Source organism: Podarcis erhardii (genome assembly GCF_964252035.2).
Source record: "Podarcis erhardii genome assembly, chromosome: 11".
NCBI lineage: Eukaryota > Metazoa > Chordata > Lepidosauria > Squamata > Lacertidae > Podarcis > Podarcis erhardii.
The window spans coordinates 3,722,701-3,735,430 of record NC_138501.1 but is presented as its reverse complement, the minus strand read 5'-3'; the positions used below and the strand labels follow the sequence as shown (position 1 = coordinate 3,735,430).

Genomic DNA, 12,730 nt, shown 5'->3' with positions numbered 1-12,730 from the left:
CCAAGGAGATTCACCAAGTAACACTTATTGGTCACTACCTTCCCAAAATTAAACAAAAATAGGCAGCAGTTTTTATGCTTGCATTATCTACAAAATACCGTATTTTTCGCACCATAGGGCGCACCGGACCATAGGGCGCACCCAGTTTTTAGGGGGGGGGGGGAATCAAGAAAAAAAAAATTCCCCCCAGCCCCAAAGAGGGTTGCGCGCGGCTATGGAGCAAGCCAAAGCAGCAAGTGGGACGGATCCCGCTCACTGTTTTGGGTTTCCCTTTAGCCCCGTGCAGCCTTTCCCTCCCGGGAGAGGCTGCGTGGGGCTAAAGACTCCATAGCCCCGTGCAGCCTCTCCTTGCCGGAGGGGTTGCGCGCAGCTATGGAGCAAGCCAAAGCAGCAAGCGGGACGGATCCCGCTCGCTGTTTTGGGTTTCCCTTTAGCCCCGTGCAGCCTTTCCCTCCCGGGAGAGGCTGCGTGGGGCTAAAGACTCCATAGCCCCATGCAGCCTCTCCTTGCCGGAGGGGTTGCGCGCAGCTATGGAGCAAGCCAAAGCAGCAAGCGGGATGGATCCCGCTCGCTGTTTTGGGTTCCCCTTTAGCCCTGTGCAGCCGCTTCCTCCCGGGAGAGGCTGCGTGGGGCTAAACACTCCATAGCCCCGTGCAGCCTCTCCTTGCTGCGCGCAAGCCTCTCCTTGCCAGGAGACGCTGCGCAGGGCTTTCCTGGCTTTCCTGGGAGGTGGGGGGATTCACCCACCTCCCGCAAAACCGGCAGAAGCCGCGCAACTCCTTTAAAGAGATTGCGGCTTCTCCTGGCTTTTCTGGGAGGTGGGAGAAGGGACTGATGCGGCCAGTCAGTCCCTTCTCCCTCCTGTGGAAAAGCCCGCAAGAGCGCACGGAGCTTGTGTGCAGCTCTTGCGGGCTTTTCCCGCCTGCCTCCCCCCTGCATTCACTCCATAGGACGCACACACATTTCCCCTTGCTTTTTAGGAGGGGAAAAGTGCGTCCTATGGTGCGAAAAATACGGTAAATGTGCAAATAAGACATTAAAGGTATCAGAGTATCTTGTCCAACTTTCTGGATGATTCCAGTGGCAGCTTTCTGGCAGAGCTGTGTGTGTAATGAGGCAATCCAATATCAAATATTTCAACGCCATTAGATTAATTTACTGTTTACAGCAGTCTGAACTGTTGGAATTCTTTAAAGGTTCAATTTATTCTTAAAGATACAACTACTAGCTAAAAGTTCAAACTAGGTATCTGTCATGAATAAGCGCAGCAACCTATAAAAATGTTGCTAACTAGTCATACACATGTTTGCAGAGACTTCAGTTGGATACTCAAGAACTTTGTTAATAAAACGACGGTTTTCTCACTACCCAAAAACTATGCTAGGAAGAATTGGCATAAGTCTCTTGTTCTCCAAAGGTTTTCTTTTTGCTAGTATTACATAAGTCGTTTGTATGTTTGGTCCTTATGCCACCTTTTTAAACAATTCCATCTGTCAAAGGAAGTATATGTCTGTTTTTACTAATATTTTCTTACTTATGAAATATGCTGGAACTGCAGTATCTGCTATTGAAAACTGACATTTAATATTTGAGGCATTCATTTTTTTAAAAAGACTCATTTCATAGGCATACGCAGCACATTTCATTAGGGTAGGCACTTTGGGAATTGAAACACAGTTCTGACTATGAAGCCCAATAATGTCAGAGTGAGCGCAAGGCAGAAGATCACAGACTCAGATGCATGCACACACAAAGGTGGAGGGGATAAAAAGAAGGGGTGGAGACACAGGCGTGCCCACAAGCCCACCCCACACCTATTCTCTCCCCCCCACCACCACTACTTACACTTCATGACTTTCCACACACTGCACACCTGGAGAACAAGCTCTCCATTGCTGCTGGCAGTGCTGCTGCTACTCCTGTCACACACGCAAAACAGAGCCAGCCAAGATGGCACGGCTGTACTCTGACCGTGTCTCCAAACATGAGTAAAATGCTGAGGCCACAGCCTCATTTTTCTTGCAACATTAAGGTGTGCCTGCATATAGGGTACCTGGTGCAATTCATAGCCTATAACTCATTTACAGTTTAAGAAAACTCAAGTGATTTGATAATTGCACAGGTTAATTTTACTCTTCCCTAGTACTGGTCATCTTCCTGTATCTGCCACTCAGCATCTTTTACAGCAAGCCAAAAAGGAAACTTTCCCCAACAGCCATTCATAGGAAAGAGTAGGGCTAGTAAGGGCCGCATAGTTTAAAATCATTATTTTTTAAAATTATCAGTTATATTCTGCAGTAAAGTATTTGTTTGAACAAGCCATTTATTTTTATTGTCTGCTTAGAAATAGTAATGATTACTTAAAGCTATTTATAAGGAGGGTGTCGCAGAAAGGAACCCCAAAAGTAACCTAGCCCAATCTGCTGCAGTACAGGAATCTCAACAGTACAGGAATCCAGGACAGATGGCCACCCGACCTCTGCTAAAAATCCTCTAATGAAGGAAAATCCACCACCTTCCAAGGGAGTCCATTCCACTGTCAAACAGCTCGGACTGTCAGAAAGATTTTCTGAATGTTTAATCGGAATCTCCTTTCTTGTCACTTGAAGCCATTGGTTCAAGTCCAACCCTCCAGAGCAGGAGAAAACAAGCATGTTCCCTCTTCCATGTGACAGCCCTTGAGATATTGGAAGATGGCTATCATATCTCCTCCTGTTTAAAGTAGGCAGGTGTTCGCTTACCTCCTCTCTTCCTATCTTGGGCTTCAGGTTCCTCTTTACATCATTTATCCTGTTATCACCAGGTTGGGCATCACTTTCCTTTTGGGTGAAGACCAGAGGCAAAGTAGGTGTTGAGTAGTTCAACCTTCTCTTTGTCACCAAATAGCCATTGTCTCCACACAATGGACCTACCACTTGTTTGCTCTTCCTCTTGCTTTGAAGATAGCTGAATAAACCTTTTAAAACTATTTTTAACCTGTCTTGTAAGCCTGAGCTCATTCTGAACTTTAGCCTGCCTGACTTTCACCCTACAACTGTTGGCTACTTGTGTATACTCCTTTGTGATTTCCCCTTTCTTCCATTTCTTACACGCACCCTTCTTAAATCTTAGCTCATCTGTAAGCTCCATATGCAACTACACCAGCTTCCTTAGATGCCCCCCTCTTTTCTTGTTGGTATTTGGGTCTTCAATATTTCACCTTTAAGAAACTCCCATCCATCTTGGACTCCCTTCTCCCGGAGTATTTCTGGCCATGGGATCTCCCCCAGTAGCTCGTTAAGCTTTTAGAAATTGGCCTTCCAGAGTGCCTGCCTGACTACACTCGGCTTTCCCTTTCCTCTGTATCATGAAATGCAGAAGGACATGATAACTTCCTCCCAAGGTTCCCAACACTTCCACTTTGACAGTCAGTTGCTCTGTGTTCATGAGGACCAGGTCTAAGATAGATGATCCTCTTGTTTCTTCCACCTTCTGGAAAATGAAATTGTCAGCAAGGCAATTGAGGATTTTTTCTGAATACAAAGTCTGGATCCAGCCCCATAGTCATATATGTATTCTGTACCCTAGGCATGTTGTATTCATATCAAAATGTCTCATAATAAGCATTGTTTTGATTAAGAAATAAAAAGACAATTCTGATACAGAGTGAGGGACTCAAGTAATCTCTCTGCCCTGCAAGGTTGCATCCTTCTGCATTCTTTCAGTGCAAAATAAATTGTAAATATGGGTTCTTTTTCTTCCCTCCAGTTTTAGTATAATACACAAATGTTTTTAGTTGAACTGTGTAATGCTTACAATGCAATCTAATCAGCATACTTCTATATAAATATTTTTTTAATCTGCTGTCATAGGCATGACAGGTTTAGTGCTTGAATTACAAGTGAACAAATCTTGCATTCCTTAATGATACTGTTTCATTTTTGCATTCCATTCATTTAATTTATGTTTTGGTGCAATGTTAGGCACTCCTCTTCCTATCATCATGAGCCATACAATTAATAAGAGAAGTGGAACGATTAATTCCCTTGCATTTAAAAAGGTAAAGGTACCCCTGCCTGTACAGGCCAGTCTTGACAGACTCTAGGGTTGTGCGCCCGTCTCACTTAAGAGGCCGGGAGCCAGCGCTGTCCGCAGACACTTCCGGGTCACATGGCCAGCGTGATGAAGCTGCTCTGGCGAGCCAGCACCAGCGCAGCACACGGAAACGCCGTTTACCTTCCCGCTATAAAGCGGTACCTATTTATCTACTTGCACTTAAGGGTGCTTTCGAACTGCTAGGTGGGCAGGAGCTGGGACCGAACGACGGGAGCTCACGGGGATTCGAACCGCCGACCATGCAATCGACAAGTCCTAGGCGCTGAGGTTTTACCCACAGCGCCACCCGCGTCCCTTCCCTTGCATTTAAGTGCCATTAAAAAACAACCAGTTCTGCACAATCTTTTAAGGAACCAAAAGACAGTACTTTTTGTCCAATTTATAGGGTTTTTCCCCAGATGAAATGTGCCAGTCTGTAGCCTGGGAAACAGTCAAATACATAATTTCCAATATCAAGTGTTATGCAAAAAAATTTAGATTTATTGTAACATTGGCTTTGTTCCATTTGTGGTGGACATGGGCAGAGACCTCCAGGTTAGGTTACTGCAACACATTATATGTAGGGCTGCCTTTGAAGATGCTTTGGAAACTTCAACTTGTGCAGAATTTGGCAGCCAGGCTGATCACAGGGGCAAGATGGGCTGAGCATATAATGCCAATCCTGTCCCAACTGCACTGGCTACCAATTACTTCCCGGGCCCAATTCCAAGTGCTGGTTTTGACTTATAAAGTCTTAAATGGCTCGGGACCACAGTACCACAGAGCTGCCTCTTCCCATATGAACCTACCTGGACCCTGCAATCATCAACAGAGGTACTTCTTTGTGTGCCTCCTCCACAAGAGACCCAGAGGGGAGCAACACAAGAACAGGCCTTTTCTGCAGTGGCTCCCCATTTGTGGAATACTCTCCCCAGGGAGATTTGGCGTGTGGTGTAGTGGTTAAGAGCGGTAGACTCATAATCTGGTGAACTGGGTTCGATTCCCCGCTCCTCCACATGCAGCTGCTGGGTGACCTTGGGCCAGTCCCACTTCTCTGAAGTCTCTCAGCCCCACTCACCTCACAGAGTGTTTGTTGTGGGGGAGGAAGGGAAAGGAGAATGTTAGCCGCTTTGAGACTCCTTAGGGGAGTGATAAAGCAAGATATCAAATCCAAACTATTATACCTTCAGGTGCCAGGCAAAAATGTTCCTCTTCAGCCAGGCCTTTGGCTGATTGACACCTGATGCAGACTCTCTAAGAGTCCCTAATTTCCAGGGGTGTCCCTGATTTAAAGAAGCCATCCAATTTCTCATTTGATCCTACTTTTCCTTACGATGTCTCTATTTTCATTGGAGAAATGTTAGAGGGTATGGAGTTATCTGACCCTGAGCCGTTTTAAGGCAATCCTGTTGTATATGTTGGAAGCTGCCCAGAGTGGCTGGGGCAACCCAGTAAGATGTGTGGGGTATAAATGGTAAGATTACCTTTATGGAATGGGACGTCCCTATTTTCATCAGAGAAATATTGGAGGGTGTGCCGATGCCCTTTTAAATGTGTTTGTGGTTTGTGTTTTTATTTTGTTTTTGTATTTATTATCTATTTTGTGTTTTTATCTTGTATTTTTATGTTGTGAACCACCCAGAGATCTACAGATGAATGACATTATACAAATTTAATAAATAAAAATGAACATTTACACAGAATGGTATTTGCAGCTACTTCCATGAGAAATGCACTTTAATGCATACTAGGAAACATTAAAAAGCCGAGAGACCTAATAAATTTGGTGGCAATATACCCTGAAAATGGAGACTAGTGAGAGATAAATCCATCACAAAATGAATTTCAGTGCAAACTATAATCCACCGCAGCAAGTAATATCATGAAAGCTCATTCCAGTATGGTTAACTATTTAAATATAAATACATCTCTCTTGATAACAGTACATAATTTAACAGATTGGCAAGATATTTGGGGCTAATGGCATGATTAACATACTTGTGTGTAATTGCTTGATGACTCTCAGATGAATGTATTCTACTTCATCTCAATTAAAAGTGAAATAGAAGGAAGTGACCTGAAAGCTCTGTGTGTGCTGCAGATTAGTGACACCAGCCATCAAATTAGGAACATGCATGTATGAATTGGAACTTTTGCCTGACCTGTTTCTTTTACATTTGTATCATAGCTGGATGAATGGGATGACTTTTGCCTCATGTGGAATAACCCAAAAGATAGAGCCATAGAGTGACACCCACATGTAAGGCTCCCCTCCTCTCCTCCAGACTGCCCCGGAGGGTTGGGGGGCCTCCTGGAGGGCCCAGGAAGCAGCAGGAAGGAGAGGAATGGGTGTTCCTGTCATGTCTGTTGGTGCCATATCAAGTCATATCAAGCGACGCATTATATAATCTAAACCCCAATATTCCCAACAAAACAGTGAAAACAAAGAACACAGGCTATGGGTGGGGAAGCTGAACCTTATATTGCATTGAAGCATGCATATTTATTGGATGGAATTCAATGGTGTGTTATGTTGAATGTCCCATTTGCAGAAGCATATCAGCTTGCCAGATGGAATGATTCCTCCTTCCCCACTTTTCTGGGTATTCTCCCGAGCACGACAGGGAATTTCAGGGGGCAATGAGGCACATAGGCAGAGGAGGAAAGGAAGCCTTGTTGAGCACATGGAAGCCTTTGACCAGGGGTTCTGCTGCCAGGGTTCTTTATGTGAAATCCCATTGTGTGTGAATGGGGTTGCCAGTCTGCCAGTTGCATATGGAGCTCTGAACCATTGTAACCCATTCCAACTCTTTTTATCATTGTGTCACACAAAATAAGTAGACTAACAGGTGAATAAAGATATGTCAGATAAAGAAGATACCATATCATTTTGTTCCATGCTTAGAGTGGTGGTCTTCTTAATTAAAGAGGACTATAAGTTGGACATTCAGCTCAGGTGTTTTGTGTACTAGAAATGTATCATGAGCCCTAGGGACAATATAATATAATAATAAGAGAACAGGAGGAAGCAATTATATTATATTCAAACTATATTTGAAAAAATTCTGTGTGGATATAGACAGCCATTTACCAAGGTGCTAATTTAGGATAGTATACACATAATTACTTGATAAGCTGAATGCCATCTCCTCCTTCAAAGCAGTAAGTATTCCACATCCACCCACACTCACATACAATGGTTGCAAATACATCTATTGTAAATGGCTGTCTGTACCATTCAGGTGAGATTCTCAGTGTGCAGGAAAGACAAAGTGACACATAATCTAACTAAAGGTTATCTAAAGGAGTAACTTTCATCATCATACTCCAGTTCATCTACTTCATCATCTTCTAGAAGTCCATATTTAAATTTGCGATAGACTGTGCCATCTTGGCCCATATAAACAATATCATCGTCGTCATCGTCGTCATCGTCTTCATCCCGGTCCTTGTATTCAATCACTTGATCTTCATAATAACTGGTGCCCTGGTAGTGGTTGCTTTTGAGAGAGGCAAGTGCCTTTGCATTATCTCCCAGCTTTTCATATCCACCTTGCTTTACTGGCTTGGGCTTGGCCCGTGATCTTCTCCATATGAAAACAGGAGCTCCAATGGCAAGGAGCAACAAAATGAGTACGGCAACAACCAAAGCTGCAGCTTTGCCTTTCAGTCCCTCTGGCAAGTTAGCGATGCGTAATATACATTCATCTGAAAAACAAAGCCTTCATATATACGCACATATATACACACAAGCACACATGCATGCACACGCGTTTTTAAAACTGGAAACAAATTTTAGGATAAGGATGAAGAACCTTTTCCATCCAGTTTTGAATTCATCACTAACAACTGATTTGTTCATGCAGACAAAGAGATAAACATGAATTTCTCTCTTCACACTCACACAAGGCCACCACTGCCATTACTAGTTTTGGTTACAATCGTAACCCTGCTTGCTTGGGAGTAAGCCCTAACACAATAGGACTTAATTTTGTGTAGGCATAGTTAGGATTGCACAGTTAGGAACAAACGACACTAGAGAATCTCCAGGTGAATTCCCAAAACACCTGAAGAAATTTTGAGGTGTATTTGTAGTGTCTGCTGCCAATCCTCTGTGACACAAAGCTTTGTCCATTAACAAAGAGAACCAGCAGGGCACAGGAGTATTGTGTTACGACCAATGCATGTAACAGGTGCACCTCTAAGGTGGCAAATCTGGATTTTACCACTGCAGTCTGCTGATTTAATTTCACACTGCAATTCTTCACAGGACTTGCATACAGGAGGGGGAGCGGGAAGGAAGAGAAGAAGGAGAAGCTACTGTGCACAAGACCATTAAACATTTCCCATCAACCCTTTCTGCTCATTATTACCTTGCGTTTTACTGCAGTCACAGCACTCCTGAGTTTGCACAAGTTCAGAACTCTTACAGCATGGCACACAACGATTTTCATCCAGGTAGATCTCCATGTTAAGATGGCATTCTGTACAGTTGAAGGGACCAGGCCCCTTACACTGCATGCAAGTGTCATGACATTTTTCACATCTTGCTGGGTGCTCCTTAAAGTCAGAAACACAGGAAGAAACTTGGACTTTGACTCTATAAGGTGAAACCTACCATACAATATGAAACTGTCTGGTCCCAAACAAAAAGTGTACATGCAACAGGCCAGGTGGCTTTCCTATAGCCCTTTTTAAAAAGCCAGAATCCTGCTGATAAAGCTGTTTAGCTAGGAGGAAGGAGCAGGGAGGACTAAATGCAGCTATTGAATAGCCAATCAGAAATATTTCACCTTTAAAAAATCTGCATGTTTGTAGTTCTGCCTGTTGCATGGGCTAGGGAATCATGCACACTGTACCTATTTGTCCAGTTCTTTATCCAGTTCTTTATTCCGTGCAATGCCATCTTGACTGCGAGTCCCGCAAGACCTGCTCCTGCCTTTTTCCATTTGGCTTGGAAAAGCAGAGCCCTGACTGACTCCAGCTACAAAGGTGAAGCTGCTGAACAGACACTTGGGCTGCGGTGTTGTTTAGGGTTCTTTTTTGGGGTGGGGGCTGTTTTTTGTATCTTTATTTTAGAACTTGCGATTTATGTGGAAATTGTTCAGTTTGGCTGTGTCTTTTTAATTTTTGTTTATTGTTTATTACTACTTTTGTTACATTGTAGTTATGTGTGTTTTTCATGTTGTAAGCTGCTTTGAGCATGGTTTGAACTGTGACAAGGCAGCATACAAATAAAATTATGTATGTATGTACCTGTGCAGAAGCTTATTTACATGCATGTGTTGCTTGTAGCTGGATCAAGGCCACTGATAACCTTGGGAAGCTGGACCATGGGATCAGGCTAGAGATAACTGTTCTTATTTGTTATCACAGAATCACAGAGCTGGAAGGAACCCTGCAATGCAGGAATCTTTTTGCCCAACATGGGGCTCGATTCCTTAACCCTGAGATTAAGAGTCTCATGCTCTACCAACTGATATTTTTTTTCAGCATGCTAAAGCAAAGATTTGGCCAGCAAGTTCTGCTTGTTAGCGACACAAAGATCTCTTTGTCGTGCTTCTGTCTACCTTAATCATAGTCTTCTCACAATGGGTTGTAGATAGCCAACTAAGTTATACTCAGATATTTTCTAGAAGGACCATTGATGCAGCAAGTCTTTTATCTGTATTACAGGATTGTACTCTGTTCTTAAATCTAATCTTGCCCCTCCATTAGTTGCTTCATATATGAGAATAAGCGAGTAGGAAAAAATAGGACAGCGCAATGGGTGCTGGTAATAATTTGTAACAAGGAGAGAACGGGAAGTTAATGTATGGATCGCTTGGTGAAATGTTTCAGAATCACTAGTTTAATGTAACAATGCCAATGAAGGTGTGTGTGTGTGTGTGTGTGTCTGTTTTTCTTTGTCGGTTGGTGCATGAAGTACCTCTGAGGCTTTGTATTCTCCTAGCAAGCATTCTGAGTTGCAGATTCCAGCAGCGAAAAGGTAGCTCCATACACAGGATGTGCAGAAGAGTGGTCCTTTCCCTTAAAACAACAAATAAAATCACTTTAAAAGGGTAAGTAATAGAAAATCACCCAACTTGCAGTTCAGTAGTCTTCAGTCTTTGCAGTCCTTTAGGCCACACAGATAATTGGGAGCTCATTTCATCTTATTATTTTGTAAGTTGGTGCTGCTCTTGGTGCTGCACCTTAAATCAGGCAGCAACACAGTAGTGTGTCCTGACTCACCAGTTGAAGATCAGTGGCTTTTCATTTAATTAACGAAGTAAATAGAGTAAAATAAGCAGGTTGCAGTGTTTGATCCCTAAAAGCTTAAGCTGATTTTGAAACAAAAACCATTCTAGAGGTATCTTGTCTAGGCTTCAGTTAAATAATTCTACTATTACAATATCAGACACTCCCCCCTTCCCCACCATAATTACACTTGGGGAATTGTGATTGTCTTATCAGCCAGCCCTCGGGTCTGCAGCTGCTGAATGCCAGGTTAGCTCTGAGAAAGACTTCCCTCATCCATGGTCTGATTGTGGGTGAAGAGGCCAGTCTGACCTGTATCACTGAAACCTGGGTGGGTGAGCAGGGTGGAGTTGGTCTCACCCAGCTGTACCTATCTGGGTACTATTATCAGGGCAGACCTGAGGGCCAGGGAGGGGGAGTTGCTGTGCTCCGTAGAAATCCCCCCCCCCAGGCTCTCTGTCCACTTGCAGGGGAATCTAGTGTGTGTGTTCCTGGCTTTGGGCAATCAGGATACATTAGCGATTCTGCTGCTTTACCACTCATCTCACTGTTCAGCAGTCTCCCTGCCTGAGCTGACAGAGCTGGTCTCAGAGGCAGTGCTGAGGACCCCCAGACGGATAGTTTTGGGGTGCTTCAACTTCCATGATGACATTGCCAAGGCAACTGGTCCTGGGGGGGCTGAGGACTTAATGGTTGCCGCAATGACCATCGGGCTGCCCCAACATGTCATCAGCTCATGTGACAGGCCACACTCTGAACCTTATTTTCTTAATTAGGCAGGAAGAGGGTGATCTGAAAGCGAAGGAACTTGACATCAGTCCCTTGTGGTGGTCAGATCACTTTCTGTTGAGATTTAGGCTTTCAGCACCTTTCCCCCTCTGCAGAGGCAGGGACCTACTAGGGACCTACTAGGATGGTCCAGCCTTGGTAGCTGATGGATCCAATGGGTTTTCAGATGGCTCTGGGGGATTTTCTGGTGAAGCCCCATCTGACCTCTGATGACACTATCATTCCTGAGCTCCCCCTCCTGCTTTGTGGAGCCTGTTTAGTATACTTCAGAGCTTAGGGCGAGGAAACAAGCTGGGAGACATATCAAATGCAAGTGGAAGAAAATTCCAGTCAAATATAATAGAACACTGGTGAGGGCTCATCATTGAGCCTACCTAGTGGCAGTGAAGGCAGCAAAGAAGAAAAAGACTTTGTGAATGCAGAAGCATAAAGTGTGGCATCTTACCACTGCAAGTACGGCAGGTTGGATGGCAGCGCTCACAGCTGCCTGCATCACGATCAGCATAGTAATTTTCAGGACAGGAAATGTGACATTCATTTTTGGAGTGCAGCAGGAATAAATCTTTATCACAGGACAGACAGTCTGTAGATTCTGGTCCCATACACTTCTTGCAACTTTTGTGACACCTCTCACAAGAGCCAGTAGAATTGTCTGCATAGTACCTGAAACAGACAAACAAAGCACACAAGGATTCTAAAGAAGGGTAATGTCTCTTGATTCTCTTTGCATTTTGAAAATCTGAATTCTTAACAGATGCTGGGTGTTTGTGCTTTGTAATAGCCATGAAGTTCTAACATGAAAATGAGTGAAAGGGAAATCTCGCAAAAGAAAAAGGGAGTGTGTGTTTAGTATTATTGCTATGCACCTTGATCATTTTGGCAAGGATGGCTCATAAATTTAGTCTCACTATCTTGGCATTCACTGTTATGCTACAGCCAGCAGTTCTGAAAGAGTTCCAACTTATAAACTAAACCTTCTTTTCGGGGAGTTGCAATATTAGTAAATATTGGTAAAAATGTCTTCCCCTTTCCTCTTGGGTGTTAGTTGATAGGAACATTAACGATCATTTAGATTCAGTATGCCAGGACATCCTCAGGCTACACTCCTCAATTCTAAGGGAATTATGTTACAGTTTAGCATAGCTCCTATCCAATAGAGCTTTTTAACTTGAGACCTAATGTCTTACCCAGTTGTACAAATGGATACACATCCCTTTTCTTGCTTGTACCAGCCTGGTGCGCAAGACAGGCACTGTCTGCTGTGCTTCCCATTGCAAGTCTCACAAGTCCTGTGGCAAGTGTGGCATTGGCCTTCGTCCCTGTCCATATAATATCCATCTGGACAGACTTCAACACAGGTTCCATCTGCAGAGAGAACAGCACCAAATTACAGACAGGCAGCATTCCCCTTTTGCACTGCAATAAGAAACATCAACTCAACTGTGCTTAAACAAAACAAATTCCTTCCAGTAGCACCTTAAAGACCAACTAAGTCAGTTCTTGGTATGAGCTTTCGTGTGCATGCACACTTCTTCAGATACCTGAAGAAGTGTGCATGCACACGAAAGCTCATACCAAGAACTGACTTAGTTGGTCTTTAAGGTGCTACTGGAAGGAATTTGTTTTG

At 43.7% G+C, this 12,730-nt stretch overlaps 1 protein-coding gene across 1 annotated transcript in view; it reads right to left on the bottom strand.

The window, feature by feature from the left end:
- Positions 1 to 5,727: 5,727 nt before the first annotated feature.
- Positions 5,728 to 12,730, bottom strand: part of LOC309352300 (proprotein convertase subtilisin/kexin type 5-like) — a gene marked incomplete at its 5' end in the record, with an annotated part of 61,882 nt that continues 54,879 nt past the window's right edge. The window contains 5 exons of the mRNA XM_081880663.1: positions 5,728 to 7,782; positions 8,448 to 8,634; positions 10,004 to 10,104; positions 11,549 to 11,766; positions 12,291 to 12,468. Of these exons, the coding sequence (XP_081736789.1) occupies positions 7,370 to 7,782; positions 8,448 to 8,634; positions 10,004 to 10,104; positions 11,549 to 11,766; positions 12,291 to 12,468 (1,097 nt within the window). The 3' untranslated portion in view covers positions 5,728 to 7,369. The remainder of the gene's footprint in view (positions 7,783 to 8,447; positions 8,635 to 10,003; positions 10,105 to 11,548; positions 11,767 to 12,290; positions 12,469 to 12,730) is intronic.